General features: G+C 40.1%; 1 protein-coding gene across 1 annotated transcript in view; it reads left to right on the forward strand.

Moving 5' to 3' along the window:
• Nucleotides 1-22,580, forward strand: part of sema6ba (sema domain, transmembrane domain (TM), and cytoplasmic domain, (semaphorin) 6Ba) — a gene marked incomplete at both ends in the record, with an annotated part of 92,038 nt that overhangs the window by 57,367 nt on the left and 12,091 nt on the right. The window contains 4 exons of the mRNA XM_079820578.1: nucleotides 8,437-8,568; nucleotides 10,221-10,370; nucleotides 14,759-14,938; nucleotides 21,407-21,547. Of these exons, the coding sequence (XP_079676704.1) occupies nucleotides 8,437-8,568; nucleotides 10,221-10,370; nucleotides 14,759-14,938; nucleotides 21,407-21,547 (603 nt within the window). The remainder of the gene's footprint in view (nucleotides 1-8,436; nucleotides 8,569-10,220; nucleotides 10,371-14,758; nucleotides 14,939-21,406; nucleotides 21,548-22,580) is intronic.

The following is a 22,580-nucleotide window of genomic DNA, read 5'->3' on the forward strand; positions in this document are numbered from 1 at the left end:
ATATGCTGATTTGCTGCTCAGGAAACATTTTGTATTCAAAATATTTTAATATTTACTTTAATTTTTTGTTCATAACAATTCATATAGGTTTGGAACGACATGGCAGTGAGTAAATGACAGAATTTTCATTTTTGCGTGAACTATACTTTTATTTATGAGCAATAATAATAGTGATGTTTGCCTTGGCTAACACTACTAACAAGCCACAGTTTGTCAACATTGTGTTATTCTTTAAATCGCTTTAACTTTTACAGTCACCTGCTGAGATCAAATGAGAGAGCTGTCAGTACACTAATGGCTCTTGCAGAACAGCATTGTTTGTCTCTTTATTCTTATAAATAGTTGAGGTAATTATAAGGTTGTGCTGCTCAGGGAGAGGTGGGAGAGTAGACGGAGAGGAAGATGACATCCAGTGACATCTCTGTTAATTTGGTGTAATCTTTGGCACAGATGTCCTCCATAAGGGCGGCAGGCGGCGGGCTCAGGCCGTTCTCCAAATCAGTCCATTAACACCATGCCCACTGCGCCGTTTCTGTCCATCAATCTGCAAGCATTTTCCAAATGTTCCAAATGAGACCCTTCTTTCCTAAAGCCCTTCAATTACCAATAGCCCTTATTTAACAGATCAGACCCCATATTTTCCATGTATCTATTAGTGGGGAATATTAGAGTGGAATTGGGCAGAAATGGAATGATTAGAATTGAATGAGCAGACCTTATCATATCCAAATGCGATGATTGCTCTGCATAACTGTCTTATCTACTTCATTTTTATTTAGTCACTGTGTGGAAGGTGGAAGGACTCTGTTCTGTATTTGCACTCTCGTTGTGATCAGGAGAATGTAGCTAGACTATATTGCCAAAAGTATTAGGACACCCCTCCAAATCATTGAATTCAGGTGTTCCAATCACTTCCATGGCCACAGGTGTATAAAATCAAGCATCTAGGCATGCTTCTAGACCAGGGATGGGCAAACTCTGGGTGCGTTCCATTCGACCGTAAGTGGACTGCGAAGTGGACTTCAGAGGGTATTCTGCCATCTTAAGTGAGATTCCAATCCAAAGGGAGCGAACATGTTCAGTCCGAAGGGTACTGCGAACGGCGTAGGGAAGAAGGGAACATCGATACATCACTTCACAGGAAGTAGAGAGTGAAAATCACCCATATGTCTTTGCGCGTCGCGTGCATCACCTGTCTGAACTAATGATGGTGCAGAGCCGTTGGTTGGAAGAGTTTTTAAACAGCTCTGCGATTAAGGAGTTTACATATGCATTTGAATATTCATAGTTATTATACAAACTAGAGTATTTATGAATGGTTATGGCAATACCTGTTACATTTGTAAATTATATTTGATGAATATGTAAACAAATTAAAAGTGTTGAGAAGCACCTGAGGGCTGTCATGTTTTTTATTTGACTTTATTTACCTCAGGAATGTTTACTGTGCAGCTGCACTTGGGAAAGAAAGCGCACGAGATGAGACCGCTAAAGACCATTAAGAATAGCCTACAAACATAGTTAACCAAATCAAAGTATTTTCATATTGAATGACAGGTGCAGCTTCAAATCTGTTCATAGTCAATACAGGTTATAAGTAAACTAATAAAACTAATGGACAATGTTTTGATTATATGTTTTAGATAGCCTATACTGTGTGTTTTGTAACTGTATATGCTTATTATATGGTTTTCAATTTGAAAGTAAAGTAAATTACAATATTAATTTATGTTATATCGTAATCTGCACCCGTTGTTGCCTTTCTTTGATGACGTTGCAGGGAGTTCCAAATGAGCGATTATTGTCAGCGAAGTCCACTTCAGCTGATATACCGTGCTCAGGGAGTAGGGAGCAGTGAACAGTGCGTAGGGACCCTGTCGAATGGAATGCACCCTCTGTCCTGGAGGGCCACTGCCCTGCAGAGTTTAGTTCTAACCCTAATCAAACACACCTGAACCAGCTAATCAATGCCTTCAGGATTACTAGAAAGCTACAGGGAGGTGAGTTTGATCAGGGTTGGAGCTAAACTCTGCAGGGCAGTGGCCCTCCAGGACATCCCTGTTCTAGATGCTTCTACAAACATTTGTGAAAGAATGGGTCGCTCTCAGGAGCTCAGTGAATTCAAGCGTGGTATCGTGATAGTTTGCCACCTCTGCAATGAGTCAATTCGTGAAATTTCTTCACTACTAAATAGGGGTGTAACGGTACACGTATTCGTACGGTTCGATGCACGCCTGTACCGAACGGTTTCCGAGTGCAATCTTTAACAGTTAACAGTCGGCTTGTGTTAAGCGCGGAACACAATTCAATCCGAGTTCCCACACGAACATATTAAAGGAACACTCCACTTTTTTTGAAAATAGGCTCATTTTACAAGTCCCCTAGAGTTAAATATTTGAGTTTTACCGTTTTTAATTCCATTCAGCGGATTTTTGTATCTGGCGGTAGCACTTTTAGCATAGCTTAGCATACATCATTGATTCTGATCAGTCCATTAGCATCTTATTCAAAAAATGACCAAAGACACTTTCAATATTTTTCCTATTTAAAACTTGACTCTTCTACAGTTACATCGTGTGCTAAGAGCAACTGAAAATTAAAAGTTGCGATTTTCTACACCTATATGGCTAGGAACTACTTTCTCATTGCTGCGTAATAGTCGCGGATCTTCGCGGCCGTACTATGGCTGCAGCAGCACAATGATATTATGCAGCACCTGAAAGTAGCCCCCAGCAAGGTAACTTTCAATGTGACCGGCTCTAAGTTCGTGTAGTTGCAGAGAAAGTTTCAGGCTTGCAGCCGACAAATTGTGTTGTGGATTTACCTGTATGATTAGCCATGGTTCTGTGTGTTGTAAAGGGCTGTGATAGTAAGTCGAAGGTGTATACTACCACCATGTTTCACAGAATACCAACGAATCATTGCGCCGCTGCAGCCATGGTACGGCCGCGAAGATCCGCGACTATTACGCAGGAATGAGAAAGTAGTTCCTAGCCATATAGGTGTAGAAAATCGCAACTTTTCATTTTCAGTTTGTCTTAGCACACGATGTAACTGTTGAAGAGTCAAGTTTTAAATAGGAAAAATATTGAAAGTGTCTTTGGTCATTTTTTGAATGAGATGCTAATGGACTGATCAGAATCAATGATGTATGCTAAGCTATGCTAAAAGTGCTACCGCCAGATACAAAGATCGACTGAATGGATGCAAAAACGGTAAAACTCAACTATTTAACTCTAGGGGACTTGTAAAATGAGCCTATTTTCAAAAAAAGTGGAGTGTTCCTTTAAGTATTCAGTCCATTTTATAACGAAATTCAAACGATAAATGCCGTTTTGACTCTATGTGGCGTGACGGATCATCACAATTCAAGCGGCCGCGCGACATGCGCGATAATCTGTGAAGGCGACCGATTATCTCTTCCTAAAGAATAAACATGAATGACCATCTGAAGGTATGCTGAGAATACATTATAACTTACTGTCACAGATCATATGTGGTGTAATCGCTCAATCAGTGTTTCAACGGCAGAAAGACCTCAATATAACTGCTTGTAAACTAAACAATGTCATGTAACTTTAGCATCACATTTACCTCAGGCAGTCATTCAGTGTCCACAGAATTTTATTCACTAGAGAAATCAACTCTTTCACTAAACATATGCTCTATATTAGCCTATATATTCATTATATTCTACTGAACCTGCTAATGATGTCTTGATTATTTCATGCATGTTAAATAAACCTGTCATGAAAATGACAGACACTGTGTGGGCTATAAATGATTATATTTCAACAACGAATTGGAGAAAAAACTATTTTATAATTAGATTTAGAAGTTAATGCAAAACTGCCATATGTGAAGTTTACATGTTTGCATTCAATGTGTTATTTGAGTGTTGATTATTATACCTAAAAATAAATTTTGTGTACCGTTACACCCCTACTACTAAATATTCCACGGTTAACTGTTAGTGGTGTTATAACAATGTGGAAGCAATTGACCTATCGGTAAGCCCCGCCCCCCTTAGTTACTGTTGCTAACTCGGACAAACAAACGGAGTTGCCTATATCTTACAATGACAGCCGTCAGTGTGAAAACCTTATCCCAAGATGTTTTTGGACACAGAATGTAGCGTATATCCCGTCCGAATTATGGCCAGACTTTTCTGATGGTTTATCAAGTTTATTATGTCCTTTTTCACTCCAAAAAAATAATTGTAAGAGCTGAACAAACAAAGCATAAGAAGTGCGCATTAACGTCTCATTCACAAACTCTCTCTCACCGTTGCATTACCATTAACATACACAGCAAACTACACAAAAACACTCATAAAACTAACAGTAAACAAACATATACACAGACCGTATGCCTTTTCGAGGGTGCAGTTAATAAACTTTGTATGATCTACAAAACAACTCCGATAAACTGCGTGCGAGCTCTCCCTTTCACCACCCGTAGACTATAATACTCATCAAAATAGGAGTCCTCCTTAGAAGGACAGATAATGTAGACCCTAAACATATCTAAAATTAAATTAATTTACATATAACCAGTTTAATATGGAGAGGCACGGAAATGTAGACCTTTGTGTTTTTGACCTAACGTTACAGTGTTACATGACGTGAGAACAGTTAGTTATTACAGTTGTGTGTTAGCAGGGACTTTAATCGTAACTCAATGAGAGTATGACAAACAGAAAATCCTCTCAGTATACCTGGAATCAGTGTTACAGTACCTCAGGCACGACATTTTAGCATTTTTGTAGCATAAACACCATCAAACCGATGAGAGCTTCGGATTTTCCAATGCATCTCAATGGCGCTGACACCTAAAGATGTCCGAGTTCCGGTCCCAGCCTGATACTCAACTGCTATTGGCTCATCTGCGTTCGAGGGGAGGGGCTTACCGATAGGTCAATTGGGAACAACAGCAACTCAGCCACGAAGTGGTAGGCCACGTAAAATCACAGAGCGGGGTCAGTGCATGCTGAGGAGCACAGTATGCAGAAGTCGCCAACTTTCTGCAGTCAATAGCTACAGACCTCCAAACTTCGTGTGGCCTTCAGATTAGCTCAAGAACAGTGTGTAGAGAGCTTCATGGAATGGGTTTCCATGGCCAAGCATCTGCATCCAAGCCACACAAGTGCAATGCAAAGTGTCGGATGCAGTGGGGTAATGCCACTGGACTTTAGAGCAGTGGAGACGGGTTCTCTGGAGTGACAAATCACGCTTCTCTGTCTGACAATCTGATGGACAAGGGACGAGGGGATTATGGTGTGGGGTTGTTTTTCAGGGGTTGAGCTTGGCCCCTTAGTTCCAGTGTAAGGAACGCTTAATGCTTCAGCATACCAAGACATTTTGGACAATTTCATGCTCTCAACTTTGTGGGAACAGCTTGGTGATGGCCTCTTCCTAATCCAACATGACTGCACACCAGTGCACAAAGCAAGGTCCATAAAGACATGGACGAGCAAGTTTGGTGTGAGGAACTTGACTGGCCTGCACAGAGTCCTGACCTCAACCCGATAGAACACCTTTGGGATGAAATAGAGCGGAGACTGTGAGCCAGGCCTTCTCGTCTAACATCAGTGCCTGACCTCACAAATGCACTTCTAGAAGAATTGTCAAAAATTCCCATAAACACACTCCTAAACCTTGTGGAAAGCCTTCCCAGAAGAGTTGAAGCTGTTATAGCTGCAATGGGTGGGCCAACTCCATATTAAAACTATTCTATCCATCTATCCATCCAGATTTACAGTATGCATATAAACTAGTCATGGTTCACAGGTTTTTTATTTATTGGATTTACCAAAATGCCATGGTCTATGAAAGATAGTTTGCTTTGTTTGAGGCACTCTGCGTTTTGTTGGAGGTGCAGGGAATTGGATTTGCCACAATACTGTCATTTAAGATAAAGGAAATTGAGGTCTGGATCCTTTTCGGTCCAGCATTGACCCATTATTGGCCAAATGCTGTCCAGCGTTGGCTCAGCAGGTCTAGTGTCAGCTGAAGGGTGCAGACAAGCGCTCCCCAACCAGTTCCAGCGGGACACCAGACAGAACTTGCCAAATCTGTCACCGCGGTCCAAACACACATGTTCTCAGAGCAGCTGAAGGGAGCATGTGTGACCTCAGACGCAGACCAACATCCTGCTCCTGTGTTTTACAGTCTCATTCTATTGCTTTTCCACTTTTCTTTTCTTTTAACATGTTGTTATCACAATGATTTCTATAATTAATCTCTTGTTGATTTGCACGTTTGGGTTGTTGTCTCACCAAAAATTTCCTGGAAGAGAATGTCATTGTGGATTTTTTTTAGTTAAGGGGGTTTTGCTGAAGAAAAGGGAAATTGAGGACAAGTAAAAACTATCCTTTTATTATGAATGAGTCGGAACATTCTGAAGGTCTGACCCAAATGGTGGTTGTAGCTTGAAAGCAACAGTCTCATAAAAATAATAATTAAAACAATACTCCCAAGTTATTATCTAATTATTGCCTGTTCTAAGTGAGCTGCCCCAGAGGATGGTTAAAATGGCAGCATCTGTCCAAAAACCAAAAACCTAACAAATATGATTTCCATCTTTTAAAATGCATAAATCTAATATATTAAGACATTAAGATCATTTAACTTATTTTTAAATAATTTTACAAGAGTATGTTCAGATAATTTTACCTGTATAAAATACAATTGAAAATTATGTTTTACATCAACATTCAAGATTTTGGGGTTGGTCATATTTTTAAATATTGAAAGGCTGCATTTATTTGATCAAAAATGCAGTAAAACAAACAAAATATATTATTACGATTTAAAATAACTGTTTTCTATTTGAATATATTTTCAAATGTAATTTATTCCTGTGATCAAAGCTGAATTTTCAGCATCATTCCTCCAGTCTTCAGTGTCACATGATCCTTCAAAAATCTTGAGGATTTCCTGCTCAAGAAACATTTATTATTATTATCAATACTGAAAATAGTTGCATTCTTTGATGAATAGAAAGTTGAAAAGAACAGCATTTATTGAAATAGATGTATTTTGTAAAATGATGAAATGTTTTTATGTTCACTTTTGAGCAATTCAATGCATCCTTGCTAAATAAACCTTATTAATTTTTTTTGAATGGTGTATAATTCTAAGTATTAATTTTACTAGAATTATTTCATGTTTCAAATAAGGTTGAATGCCATTCAATTCACTACTAGCCTTTCGATAAGATTTGTTGTTTTGCATGAACACTGAAATCTGGACAGATAAGAGGATCCAAGTTTCCTCAACAGTCCATCTGACCTCCCACTGTTTGGAGGTGGAGGGAAGAGAGAGACAAGCTGCCCTGGAACACATGGTGAACACCTGCAGACCAGAACACACACACACACACACACACACACACACACACACACACACACACACACACACACACACACACACACACACACACACACACACACACACACACACACACACACACACACACACACACACACACACACACACACACACACACACACACACACCATTAGGCTGTACAGCCAGTGAGAACACTTGCCCATCCTGGCAGGTCATTTTATAGTTTCCTTCTGTGTTTGACTGATCTACGATTTCCTTTGTATTTTATGTGCATCAATCTAAAATATTCTGCTGATATATGTTATCTCTCAGCTTTTAAAAGGAAGAGTTCACCCCAAAAATAAACCTGTCATCATGTATTCACCCTCACGTTTTTCCCAAGATAGACATTTTTTCTTCCATGAAACATTTCTTCCATTTTTTTCCATACTTTGAAAGTATATAGTGACTAGAGGCTATCAAGCTCCAGTAGACTACAAAGCTCCATGAAAGTGCCATAAAGCAGTCCATGTGTGTATTGTTACATTTACACTATAGCCTGTGTGCTATAAGATAGTCTTATGTAAAGGTAATGGTGAGCTTATTGAGTCAGTTGAATTTCCATCAACTTGAATTTGCACCTGAGTTTTTATCAATCTGATGTGAGTGGCTGTCGAGACACTCTATAATGAGATGCTGTAGAGGCAGATTGGTCGATTAGTCTGTCAGCTGCAGTGAAACGAATAGTCCTGTTGTGACATGTCACTTTGGCTTAGGGTAACAGTGTGTGTGTGTGTGTGTGTGTGTGTGTGTGTGTGTGTGTGTGTGTGTGTGTGTGTGTGTGTGTGTGTGTGTGTGTGTGTGTGTGTGTGTGTGTGTGTGTGTGTGTGTGTGTGTGTGTGTGTGTGTGTGTGTGTGTGTGTGTGTGTGTGTGTGTGTGTGTGTGTGTGTGTGTGTGTGTGTGTGTGTGTGTGTGTGTGTGTGTGTGTGTGTGTGTGTGTGTGTGTGCGCTTTGTGAAAATGTGTGGGACTGTATGTGTGTGTTTGAGGTGTGGGTTGGATCAGTGATATGTCTTGACCCTCTTGCAACTCTGTGACTTCCCAGCATCCCCGGCTCGGCGGTGTGTGCGTTTGACATGCAGCAGCTGGCACGTGTGTTTGAGGGCAGATTCAAAGAGCAGAAATCACCAGAATCCATATGGACACCTGTACCTGATGAACTAGTGCCCAAACCCAGGTATCTATTCTTTCTAGGATCTATCTATCTATCTATCTATCTATCTATCTATCTATCTATCTATCTATCTATCTATCTATCTATCTATCTATCTATCTATCTATCTATCTATCTATCTATCTATCTATCTATCTATCTATCTATCTATCTATCTATCTATCTATCTATCTATCTATCTATCATCTATCCATCCATCCATCCATCCATCCATCCATCCATCCATCCATCCATCCATCCATCCATCCATCCATCCATCCATCCATCCATCTGTTGTTCTGTCTGTCCCTCCGTCCGTCTGTCTGTCTGTCGTTCTGTGTCTATCTATCCATCTATCTATCTATCTATATATCTGTCTGTCTCTCTGTTGTTCTGTCTGTCTATCTGAGTCTGTTGTTCTGTCTGTCTGTCTGTCTGTCTGTCTGTCTGTCTGTCTGTCTGTCTATCTGTGTCTGTTGTTCTGTATCTCTATCTATCTATCTATCTATCTATCTATCTATCTATCTATCTATCTATCTATCTATCTATCTATCTATCTATCTATCTATCTATCTATCTATCTATCTATCTATCTATCTATCTATCTATCTATCTATCTATCTATCTATCTATCTATCTATCTATCTATCTGTCTCTCTGTTGTTCTCCCTGTCTGTCTGTCTGTCTGTCTGTCTATCTATTCATCCGTCCGTCTGTCTGTCTGTCTGTCTGTCTGTCTATCTGTGTCTGTCTATCTGTGTCTGTCGTTCTGTGTCTATCTATCTATCCATCTATATATCTATCTATATATCTGTCTGTCTCTCTGTAGTTCTGTCTGTCTGTCTGTCTCTGTCGTTCTGTGTCTATCGTTCTGTGTCTATCTACTATCTATCTATCTATCTATCTATCTATCTATCTATCTATCTATCTATCTATCTATCTATCTATCTATCTATCTATCTATCTATCTATCTATCTATCTATCTATCTATCTATCTATCTATCTATCTATCTATCTATCTATCTATCTATCTATCTATCTATCTATCTATCTATCTATCTTTCTGTCTATCTGTTGTTCTGTCTGTCTGTCTATCTATCTATCTGTCTCTCTGTTTTTCTGTCTGTCTGTCTATCTATCTATCTGTCTCTCTGTTGTTCTGTCTGTCTGTCTGTCTGTCTGTCTATTTATCTATCTATCTATCTATCTATCTATCTATCTATCTATCTATCTATCTATCTATCTATCTATCTATCTATCTATCTATCTATCTATCTATCTATCTATCTATCTATCTATCTATCTATCTATCTATCTCTCCGTCTGTCTGTCCGTCTGTCTGTCTGTCTGTCAATCTATCTGTCTGTCTGTCTGTCTGTCTGTCTATATATCTGTCTGTCTGTCTATCTATCTATCTGTTTGTCCGTCTATCTATCTGTATATCTGTCTGTGTCTATCCGTTTATCTATCTGTCCGTGTCTGTCATTCTGTCTATCTATCTGTCTGTCATTCTGTCTGTCTGTCTATCTATCTGTCTGTCTGTCTGTCTATCTATCTATCTATATCCATCCATCTGTCTATCTGTCTGTCTATCTATCTGTGTCTATCGTTCTGTCGGTCATTCTGTCTGTCTATCTATAAAATAGTGAAGTGTTTGGTTCTTTTACTTTTCTAGGCCTGGAGGATGTGCTGTCCAGGGTTCGAGATTCAGCTCCTCCAATGCTCTTCCCGATGAAGTGCTGAATTTCATCAAAACTCATCCTCTGATGGACGAAGCCGTTCCTTTGCTTGGACACAGACCCTGGATAGTCAAGACCATGGTTCGGTAAGACCTACGGAGGACTGAAAAAACCTTGGTGTTTTGTAAAAATATCAATAAACCCCAAGATACTCGTTATATGAAATGTGTTGCTGAGAGTTGAGAAGGTGAAGCATAAATCTCAAGGCCTTCTAAAAGCTGTGCTGCTTTAACTCAAATTGGTTGAAATCTAAGGAATCAAAGCCCGAGCTCTGCTGTAGAATGGCTAATGTTAGCAGCACCTATACTCAAAGGACATCATTCTGTGAAACAATCCTGTTAAGAGCGCTGCTACAGTGTCTCTCAAGGTTAGTGAGGGAAAAAACATTAGTTAAAATATAACTCCAGAAGTGCTTCGGCAGAGAGTAAATTGCCTGAGGCCTTCAGACTCAGTACTTGTGAGTAACAGAAGCAAAACTTCTCTGCAAGGAGAAGAAAATCTAGCAGTAAATCTCTCTTTAAAGTTTGATTGAAATGACCACTGGGTCCTTTCACGATAACTAGAGGTAAATTGTCACAAAGGAGAGTGGTACTCTGGTGAGGGGAAAACTGTGGATATTTTATACATATTCAGACCATTTTGACTTAAAGTTCCCTTATTATGCTATCTTAAAGGTTCCTAATTGTGTTTTGGAGGTTTTCTACAATAGTTTTACATGCATATTTTCTGACAGTGTCTGAAACGGCTTCTTAAAGGATTCAGTCTCTCTAAACCCCTGCTTTCCAAGAGTTTACTCTGCTCTGATTGGTCAGATGGCCCAGTCTGTTGTGATTGGTCCTCCGCTTACAGCGCATGTCGGAAACCAAAAGCTCAATACCATATCTGAATTTGAGCTCCAGAGGCTTCCTCAGCACTTGATACACAGTCATACAATCTGTACCAAATCAAACTACCAAACTTCACTATGGCCAAGACCAAAGAGCTGTCAAAGGACACTAGAAACAAAATTGTAGACCTGCACCAGGCTGGGAAGACTGAATCTGCAATAGGTAAGCAGCTTGGTGTGAAGAAATCAACTGTGGGAGCAATTATTAGAAAATGGAAGACATACAAGACCACTGATAATCTCCATCGATCTGGGGCTCCACGCAAGATCTCACCCCGTGTGGTCAAAATGATCACAAGAAAAAATCCCAGAACATCTTTTGAAAGTGCAAGGATTTGCTTTCACAGCACAGAAAACAGCATCTTCTCGACATGGCAACAACACGATCCAAACTCTTCCAGGCCTCAGCTACCACTACAGTGTTTAAGGGCGGATCGTTGTTCGCAGGCAGCCAATGAACACCATAGGCTGGCATTATGCAAATGTGAGACAAACCTCCGTAGGTTTGTGCAGGAAGTAAGACTGGAATTACTGACGACTTGTTTCATGCGGTTTAGAATCGGTTCTTTCTTTTGGGAGAGAATAACTCCATTTGAATCTTTTGATCTTTGAAACTTGCAGACCTTTTACATTCATAACAACCATATAACACACTACATGTACACTCACCTAAAGGATTATTAGGAACACCATACTAATACTGTGTTTGACCCCCTTTTGCCTTAAGAACTGCCTCAAGTCTACGTGGCATTGATTCAACAAGGTGCTGAAAGCATTCTTTAGAAATGTTGGCCCATATTGATAGGATAGCATCTTGCAGTTGATGGAGATTTGTGGGATGCACATCCAGGGCACGAAGCTCCCGTTCCACCACATCCCAAAGATGCTCTATTGGGGTGCCAAGAAAACATCCCCCACACCATTACACCAGCACCACCAGCCTGCACAGTGGTAACAAGGCATGATGGATCCATGTTCTCATTCTGTTTACGCCAAATTCTGACTCTACCATCTGAATGTCTCAACAGAAATCGAGACTCATCAGACCAGGCAACATTTTTCTAGTCTTCAACTGTCCAATTTTGGTGAGCTTGTGCAAATTGTAGCCTCTTTTTCCTATTTGTAGTGGAGATGCGTGGTACCCGGTGGGGTCTTCTGCTGTTGTAGCCAGGGCTTAAAAACGGAAAAAAATATCAATCGGTTCACTCCGAGCAGAATCGATATTATAGCGTTTCCGTTTTTGCGTTCCTCAATAAACATTACTGTTCCGAAAACGGTTTGATTTGAAAAAATACCGGTTAATAACGTTATTTTAATTTAGCCTATACAAATATTTATAAATAGACTTATTTTTCACTCAATAATAATAATATGCATGGTAATTAAACTTAATATTTATTTCATAACATTTTAGAAACCACAACAGAAATACATGCATTAATTAAAAAAGCATAAACAGCGGATCTGTTTTAATGGAGCGTTAGACAATCGAAAGTGGCCCTCTTATGCCTAATTCTTTTCAGAAGAGTGATAACATTCTTTGTACATAACTTTTTTTCAACACGACTTGTTTTAAAAATTGCATGAATAAAGAATAAATAAACTGGATAACCATTGCTCTTTTAATGCACCGTCAACTGGTAATTTCAAAGCAAACACTGCGCAACACGTCCTTGTATCACATAATCAAATTCAGTCAGCTAATAAAGCTTGATCATTTAATGCAATATAACATACCATTTAATACGAAGCATCAACCTTCTATATAGAAAACATTGACCTGTCCTGTATTGACAATCTGAAAGACTATAGGAAAAATGTTTGATAGATGCTAGTAACCTACTTGGATAGGCTTAAACGGAATCCATAAACTAGCCTAAATCAGTCTATTTGAGCTTAAAGTCCATACTGCTTATTTAAACGTTCAAAAAGAATGTCCTCCAATACCTGCACATTCATTGTAGACCTCAGCGGGGAAAGAAATGTACTTGAGGCATGTAAATGCGCGCTCTACACTGACTTGCGTACCGGTAGATTCATAGATGACTGCTGCGCGGGCATTTCACTCACGCTTGATCCGTCAACGTCACATGCTGAACTACTCAATTCATGATAGGTCACTGCCAAATGAAAATATTAAAAGAACGATAAAATAACGTTATCAACCGGTTAATGGCCATTTCAAATTAACGTTTCTGTTCAGAACGATTCAAATTGATTTTGATTTCGTTTTTGTTCCTCTTAAAATTTCGTTCGTTTCCGGTTTTCGTTTTCGTTCCTTGAACCGGTTCAGAGCCCTGGTTGTAGCCCATCCGCCTCAAGGTTGTGCGTGTTGTGGCTTCACAAATGCTTTGCTGCATACCTCGGTTGTAACGAGTTATTTCAGTCAAAGTTGCTCTTCTATCAGCTTGAATCAGTCGGCCCATTCTCCTCTGACCTCTAGCATCAACAAGGCATTTTCGCCCAGAGGACTGCCGCATACTGGATGTTTTTTCCTTATCACACCATTCTTTGTAAACCCTAGAAATGGTTGTGTGTGAAAATCCCAGTAACTGAGCAGATTGTGAAATACTCAGACCGGCCCGTCTGGCACCAACAACCATGCCACGCTCAAAATTGCTTAAATCACCTTTCTTTCCCATTCTGACATTCAATTTGGAGTTCAGGAGATTGTCTTGACCAGGACCACACCCCTAAATGCATTGAAGCAACTGCCATGTGATTGGTTGATTAGATAACTGCATTAATGAGAAATTGAACAGGTGTTCCTAATAATCCTTTTCGGTGAGTGTATAAGGTAATATCCAAAAAAAGCACAATACAGGCCTTTTAATATTATCTTGAATAATCGTTAGTCAATTACTCGTCACAAAGATCTGAATGGCTTGAAGAAAAATTGGATTTTCAAGCTTACAACTGAAAGTACACAGAATGTAATAGTTGGTGTGAGCTGTCAGAAACTCCTCTGTTTGCTCTTTTTAATCCAAATAAGCCTTTTTACACCTAATCATCTCAAGTCTCAACAGAGAAATTATTTACAACTCTAATCTCCCACATCCCTTTTTAATTATTTCTCAAGCTGTATTAAGAATAATACACCAAGGATTATTTAAAACGGATAGCGCCCGCACTCAAATCTGATTTTTGTGAAGCTATTGTACAATAAATGACAAACATATCAGTGACCATCAGCTGATTTGAACACAAAATAAACCCCACTTACTTTCTAAATACATTATGCACAATTCATGAATGCTATTCAGAAGAAAAGATGTCTTTATTCAAAATGTAATAACTTGATTTTTCCTCTGAAAGGACTTTATTATTCCCCAGACTCGTAACTAGGCCCTGTGGGTGGGGGAAATAATATAGGGTTTAAAAAAAATTGTTTCTCTTGGAAATAAAACACTATGGTTGCAAAATGGGTTGACTGTTTTATTTAGCTACTGTAAACGGCTTACAGTTAAGGATTATGAACTATATTCTTGGCTGAAAGTCTTTTATCAGATTTATGTTGTAACTGTTTTTAATAAAAGCAATGCGCTTCTATAATGCTGTATATATTGCTTTATTTTCCTCACTTTCAAGGTACCAGTTGAACACAATGGTGGTGGACACTGAGGCAGGCCCCCATCGCAATCGAACTGTGGTGTTCCTCGGATCCACCAGGGGAACCGTTCTCAAGTTCCTTATCACACCCAGCCCAGAGAACCCGTACTCCAACACCAACACCTTTTTGGAAGAGCTGGAGGGCTACAACCTAGAAAGGTGATGAGATTTTCATGCTTGAAACGCTACAGACAAACCCATTGTTTTTTAGGCACTGTTCAACTTTGCTTGCTATTGCTCGCTTGTATAACTACAGCCGATGGAAAAGAATCCGACGGGACTTGAGCAGAAATCATATTCATGGATGAGCTAATGTATTAAAGATTTATTAACATTACTGTAGTGTGAAGCAAGGTGGGGCTGAAAGTCGCTGGAGAGGAACGAGGCCGCTGGAGCGATTGCTGATGAGAGAAAAAAGCGGCACACGGCTCGAGAGCAGTGGAGCTTTTATTATGCCACAGACAAGGTTCCGGTGTTTCCATGGTTTCTATTAAATTCGAGGGAAATTGAGGGTAAAGCAGGTATGATGTCATTGATAGGCGACGCACGGTCGGACACGCTCCATGTCCTGGTTAAAATTGCTTATTTCTCTGGATTGAAACATTCTTGGAAACATTTGGGATAATGTAAGTACACAAGTCAACAAACTAAATAACATTGTTCTAGTTTTGGGATATTTTAATATTTTAATCCGAAAATCTTACATATTGTGCCTTTAATTTCAAAAAATTGTGAAAATGATTTGAACCTGGCTTTATCCAATATTCCAATTTCTGTTCTGGAAATGTATGCAAATTTCCAAATATTTAATTAGATAATGCCTCATTTGCATATTTAAACATAAAACCTGTAATGTAATACATTAGAGGCCAGTTCACATCAGGGACAATAACTATAACGATAAAGATATAGTTCTAAAAATGGTTCTAAACATAAAACAATAGCAGAGTCCACAACACAATTATAACAATAACGGCATAGAAGAATTATATAGTTGGAATCACTTTTTTGCAGATGGTGAACAATAAAAATATTCACAGCCAATCAGAATCCATCCTGCTTTAACTGCCGCACATAGACTAACAGAACAATATTGTCCACTGGTGAGGATGCTAATATAGTTATCGTTATAGTTATTGTCTTTAGTGTGAACGGGCCTTAAAGGTCCCATGGCGTGGATTTTTTTCATTATTTTTTTGATGGATTTCAAAACAAAGCATCATGAAGCTTCGAAGCGTTATGAATCACTGAGCCGAATGATGATTCGGATCGCGTGTCAAACCGCCAAACTGCTGAAATTTGCCGTTTCAAACCGCTGAATCGACTCAGTGATTCATAACGCTTCGAAGCTTCATGATGCTTTGTTTTGAAATCGTCATCACTATGTAAGTCGTTATTTAGGGTTTTTTTTTGGTTAATCTGCTTACCCCCAGGGCATCCAAGATAAAGGTGACTTTGTTTCTTCAGTAGAACACAAATGAAGATGTTTAACTCCAACCGTTGCAGCCTGTCAGTCGTATATAAAGGAAACATGCACAGACAAATCCAAATTAAACCCTGTGGCTCGTGATAACACATTGATGTCTTAAGACACGAATCGCTCAGTTTGTGCGAGAAACCGAACAGTACTTGCGTAAACTTCGCCAGATCGTGTACAGACCTTACTCACCGGAAGTGAGAGAGCGCTCAAGGTTGTTGGACATAGTGTTGTATTAGAGGTAAAAAAATATATACAGTATAAATACTGTTCGGTTTCTCGCACAAACCGACCGTTTCGTGTCTTAAGACATCAATGTGTCATCACGAGCCACAGGGTTTTAAAGGTCCCGTTCTTCGTGTTTTTTTGAAGCTTTGATTGTGTTTACAGTGTGCAATATAACATGTGTTCATGTTTCGCGTGTAAAAAAAACCTGTATTTTTAACACAATTTACTTATCTGTACACCGCTGTTTTCACTGTCCTACAAACGACTGAAGACTTCCTTTATTCTATGAAGTCCCTCCTTCAGAAATACGTAACGAGTTCTGATTGTGTCAGCGGTTCCCGTGTTGCGATTTGACAGCAGCTTAGCGAACGTAGCACGGTCCTGTGTTGTGATTCGACAGCAGCTTAGCGCACGTGGAAAGGTCACGCCTCTTAACGGGAGATATATACGCGCTTAATAATCTCTACAGCGTCCCTGGGAAAGCCAAACAAAGGTGATTTGACTCCAGGATGAAAATAACAGCGTCTCGACGACATGGCGACAAACACACTGAAACGCAGCACTTCCTTTTCTCCACGCGACGTCCTCTTCTTCTCCACGTGGGACAGCAACAAGACCACGCCCCCTTTTTTCGCGTTTTCTTGTGGGCGGAGGTTAGTCTGTTCTACTGCTCTACTGACGTAGTTAAAGAAGGAAGTACCAGGATGTAGTCCAAGCCAGCCGTTCGCTGTAGGCTTTGAAAGGGAACTTCTGTTAAATAAAATATCTCGCTTGGCATTGAACTTTGAGCTTTATCATTTTACAGGTATTATTTATGCTCTAGCAGCAACATTACACACTAACTAAAGTTTGAACAATGGGATCACGAAGAATGGGACCTTTGAGGGTTTTTTTTTACTCTTTTAGATTTTGTTACCATTCACATGCATTATACGACTGACATACTGCAATGATTGGAGATGAAAATCTTCATGTGTTCTACTGAAGAAACAAAGTCACATATATCTTGGATGCCCTGGGGGTAAGCAGATAAATATCAAATTTTCATTTTTGGGTGAGCTATCCCTTTAAGAGGGATACATCTATACATCTCCTGCCTTCCTGATAAGACATACTTGTTTCAGTATTTGGACACAGACATTAAAAAGGAAGGAAGGGAGATCAAGTTGTTTTTGTCCTAGCGTCCTTTAATCTGCTTCCAGACTGAATTTGTTTTGAAAAATCCATTTTTATCAAGCAGTTTCCCACAGTTGTTTACTGTTGTTGACGTTTAGCCCTGGATTAAAAACTTTTGCACAGTCAAAGAGAAAAAGATACCCGGTATCAAATGCAATTGAATGAATAAATCCATGCTTTTTTATCCACAAACACACAGCACCTCTCAAAATGTCCTCAAAAGCAAACAGAGCTAAAACGATTCAACAGGGTTTCTGATTATTTTAGTGTGTGTGTGTGTGTGTGTGTGTGTGTGTGTGTGTGTGTGTGTGTGTGTGTGTGTGTGTGTGTGTGTGTGTGTGTGTGTGTGTGTGTGTGTGTGTGTGTGTGTGTGTGTGTGTGTGTGTGTGTGTGTGTGTGTGTGTGTGTGTGTGTGTGTGTGTGTGTGTGTGTGTGTGTGTGTGTGTGTGTGTGTGTGTGAGCGTGTGGCACTCTGATGGATGAAAACATGACTGGGGTTTTGAAGATGAAAGGCAATACCTGTCTGGAGGAAGAACAGAGAGATGCATGCTGGGAGATGAAGGCGAGTTGTGTGGCGGTTGAGATAAGGTTCTCGGCAGGATGCAGCGCTCACTGAGAATTACACACACACACCTGAAACAAAGAGATCACTGTGTCTGCTTGACCTTCTGTCTTGCCTCAGGTGTTCTCTGGATGACATCCAAAACTCTCACACAACTTCCTGTAATATGTCTTCGAGCTGCTTATCAGTGTTTAGATTACATGCCTGATATCTGTGGACCTACTGTTGAGGAGTTTCTCTGAGACGCCAGTGTCGTAATTTAATCAAAGATGTTGCAGTAATGTAATGCTTTATTAGCAGCTTGACAGTTAATGTGTGTTGGAAACAAACCAAACTCTGACTTAATCTCTTTTAGTGTGTATTTTTGGGCTGTTTGCCACTTTTTATAGTTACAGACAGTAGAAAGAGGACAGGGGATTATTGAAGAGAAAGAGAGAGGGGGAATTAGAACAGGAGGGATGGAGAAAAGTTGATGAATTTAGGAATTTGCCCAATTGACCTATCGGTAAGCCCCGCCCCTCGAATGCAGATGAGCCAATAGCAGTTGAGTATCAGTCGCGCTCCGAAGCTCTCATCGGTTTGATGGTGTTTATGCTACAAAACTGCTAAAATGTCGTGCCTGAGGTACTGTAACAGGGATTCCAGGGATCCTGAGAGGATTTTCTTTTTGTCATATTCTCATTAAGTTATGATTAAAGTCCCTGCTAACATACAAACCGTAATAACTAACTGTTCTCACGTCATGTAACCTGTAACGGTGTAGGTCAAAAACACAAAGGTCTACATTTCAGTGCCTCTCCATATTAAACTGGTTAAATGTAAATTAATTTAATTTTAGATATGTTTAAAGTGTCCATTATCTGTCTTACTAAGGAGGACTCCTATTTTGATGGGCATTATAGTCTACGGGTAGTGAAACAGAGAGCTCGCACGCAGTTTATCAGAGTTGTTTTGCAGATAACGTTACAAAGTTTACCAGTTATTAACTGCACCCCCGAAAAGTCATAAGCTCTGTGTATATGTTTGTTTACTGTTAGTTGTATGAGTGTTCTTGTGTAATTTGCTGTGTATGTTAATGGTAATGCAACGGAGAGAGATAGTTTGTGAATGAGACGTTAATGCGCACTTCTTATGCTTTGTTTGTTCAGCTCTTACGATGATTTTTTGGAGTAAAAAATTACATAACAAACTTGATAAACCATCAGTAAAGTTTGGCCATCATTCGGACGGGGTATACGCTAATTTCTGTGTCCAAAAACATCTTGGGATAAGGTTTTCACACTGGCAGCTGTTATTGTAAGATATAGCAACTCCGTTTGTTTGTCCGAGTTAGCAACAGTAACTAAGGGGGGCGGGGCTTACCGATAGGTCAATTGTAGTTCATGAGTTGGAATTTGAATTGCCCACACCACACAGGAAGTTGAATTGGAATTTTAGTAGGTACATTTGAATTTGAATTTGCTTTACAAAATGATGTTGTATATAGTATAAATATGGGCAGTATGGATGAAATTATGACGTACTACATCCGCCATGTTGTTACTGTCACGTGACCTACCAGTGTCAGTTGCGTTTCTTCACTGCCATTCATAAAGCCTCTCCCGTGGCCTCATGGGATAGTAAAGTGTCCCTCGAATGCGCACTTCAGAATCTCGGTGAAAGTAGTAGGTCATCCGGGTACTTTTTGCCTACTGTTCTTCGAATACTATGCGTTTGGACATGCTATTTTTTGGTGTACTGTTTTTCGCATTCTATATAAGTATGCAATTTCAGAAGCAGCAACTGAAATTCAATAGGTAATGCATTCTGGCAACATCATTTTGGTCCATAAATGAACAGTTAAAGAGTTTGGGACAAATATACTTTTAATCAGGAGGGAAAATGCATTAAATTAATTTAAAGTGAAAAAAAAGTTCAGATTTGAACATTTTGTCCTCAAAGTTGATGTGTTAGAAGCAGGAAAAATGGGCGTAAAGGATTTGAGCGAGTTTGAAAATGGACAGATGGTGATGGCTAGACGACTGGGTCAGAGCATCTCCAAAACTGCAGCTCTTGTGGGGTGTTCCCGGTCTGCAGTGGTCAGTGTCTATCAAAAGTTGTCCAAGGAAGGAACAGTGGTGAACCGGTGACAGCTCATTGATGCACGTGGGGAGTGAAGGCTGGCCTGTGTGGTCCGATCAAACAGCTAAAATTGCTCAAGAAGTTAATGCTGGTTCGCAGTTTGTTGCGTATGGGGCTGCATAGCCGCAGACCAGTCAGGGTACCCATGCTGACCCCTGTCCACCACCGAAAGCGTCATCAGTGGGCATGTGAGCATCAGAACTGGACCATAGAGCAATGGAAAAAGGTGGCCTGGTCTGATGAATCACGTTTTCTTTTACATCACGTGGATGGCCAGGTTCCTGGGGAACACATGGCATCAGGATGCACTATGGGAAGAAGGCAAGCCGGCGGAGGCAGTGTGATGCTTTGGGCAATGTTCTGCTGGGAAACCTTGGGTCCTGCCATCCATGTGGATGTTACTTTGACACGTACCACTAAGCATTGTTGCAGACCATGTACAACCTTTCATGGAAACGGTATTCCCTGGTGGCTGTGGCTCTTTCAGCAGATAATGTGCCCTGCCACAAAGCAAAAATGGTTCAGGAATGGTTTGAGGATCAAAACGAGTTTGAGGTGTTGACTTGGCCTCAAAATTCCCCAGATCTCAATTCAATCGAGCATCTGTGGGATGTGCTGAACAAACGAGTCCAATCCATGGAGGCCCCACCTCGCAACTTACAGGACTTAAAGGATCTGCTGCTAACATCTTGGTGCCAGATACAACAGCACACCTTCAGGGGCTAATGTTATGCCTGATCAGTGTATATTTATATTATATCTTTTTACCCTCTCTCTAATCCCCTTTTGCTACTGTACCTTTAAGATTATGTAAATGACATATACGACATGTAAGTTCTATATGTAAATGACTTTTACATGATTGGCTAACCTCTTCGCATGTGAAATGAGTTTGAATGTCTCTGCCAAGCTGCTGAGTACGGGTGGTCATACTGTATGTTAATGGCCTCATGACTCATGGAGACACCGATGTGAAGTTGTTGGGTTTTAATGAGTGTGTGTATCCGTGTTCTCGGATGTGTTCAGTTGTAAAAGTATTGATGGTTTTAATGTGGGTGTGTAGGTGCGGCGATGAATCCGTACAGGCACGACAGCCTCTCTCTCTGACCCTGGACAAACCCAGTCACACACTCCTGCTGGCCTTCCACTCCTGTGTGGTGAGAGTGCCCGTCGCACGCTGCCAACTGCACTCCAGATGCATGAAGTAAGAACACACACGCACACCTTCAATCTGTACACTGATTAAACACCCTCACATTCACACACACGCTCTCGTTTTCCATCTTAAAGTAAATTGTGCCACCCAAACGCACACTGCTTCATCAGCGGCTTTGAAATTACTGTGACCCAGCTTTTACAGTTTCCTTCAGACAACACACACAGTTCTTCTGGCCCGTCTCCCGTACGGCACATTTGGAACGGTTTCTTCCTGAGTAGCAGTAAAGCTGTGGTGTAATTCAGCCGTGATTAATGGTAGAAGCTTTGATTGGGTCTGCTGATGCTCTCTCATCTTGCAGGACACGGTACAGCGCAGTCGTACCATCTGCACCAACTCAAGTCTCTCCAATCCACTTTGTATTTCTGCAGCACCATGTGCTCGCTCAAATGACTCCTGCACCGCCACCCCATGTTGCCACGGGTGGCACAAACCTCATTTCCCTCCCTGCACAGACTCGCATAAATAAATGCATTGTGTTGTTTAATATAAATTAGAGTAGCAAATCATAATTGTGAAATGATAATTATGGATATGGCTATTAAAATATAACAGAGCCAAAGCTAATGCATGAGCGCTTAAAGAATAATTAAATGCATCTATAGTGATTCATAATCGAAATCGGCTCACTTCGATTTTTTTTCTTTTTATATGCAGTATAAGCATTATATTGTAGTCTTAATTTTCTTTATCTAATTAATTATGCGATATGGTGATTAATTAATCAAATTAATCTCAATTTTGCTGAGAAATAACCCCCAAAATAGCAATAAGGATTGTCCGAATTTACTCACTTCAAGTGAACTGTATTAGCGGACTAACGTAGGGAACAGTGATTGAGGGTTTAGGGGGCGATTTCGGATTCAGCCATTGAGTCATTTATTCTTTCATTGGATCCGTTCAAACGGCTGATTCATTCAGGAACTCTTTAAGTAAATTAAGTAAATGGCTCTCTTTACGAATGGGCCATTGAATGATTGGTTCACCCAATTGATTCGTTCAGAACACTGCTGTGTTGCTC

This window comes from Gobio gobio, assembly GCF_949357685.1.
Source record: "Gobio gobio genome assembly, chromosome: 6".
Lineage (NCBI taxonomy): Eukaryota > Metazoa > Chordata > Actinopteri > Cypriniformes > Gobionidae > Gobio > Gobio gobio.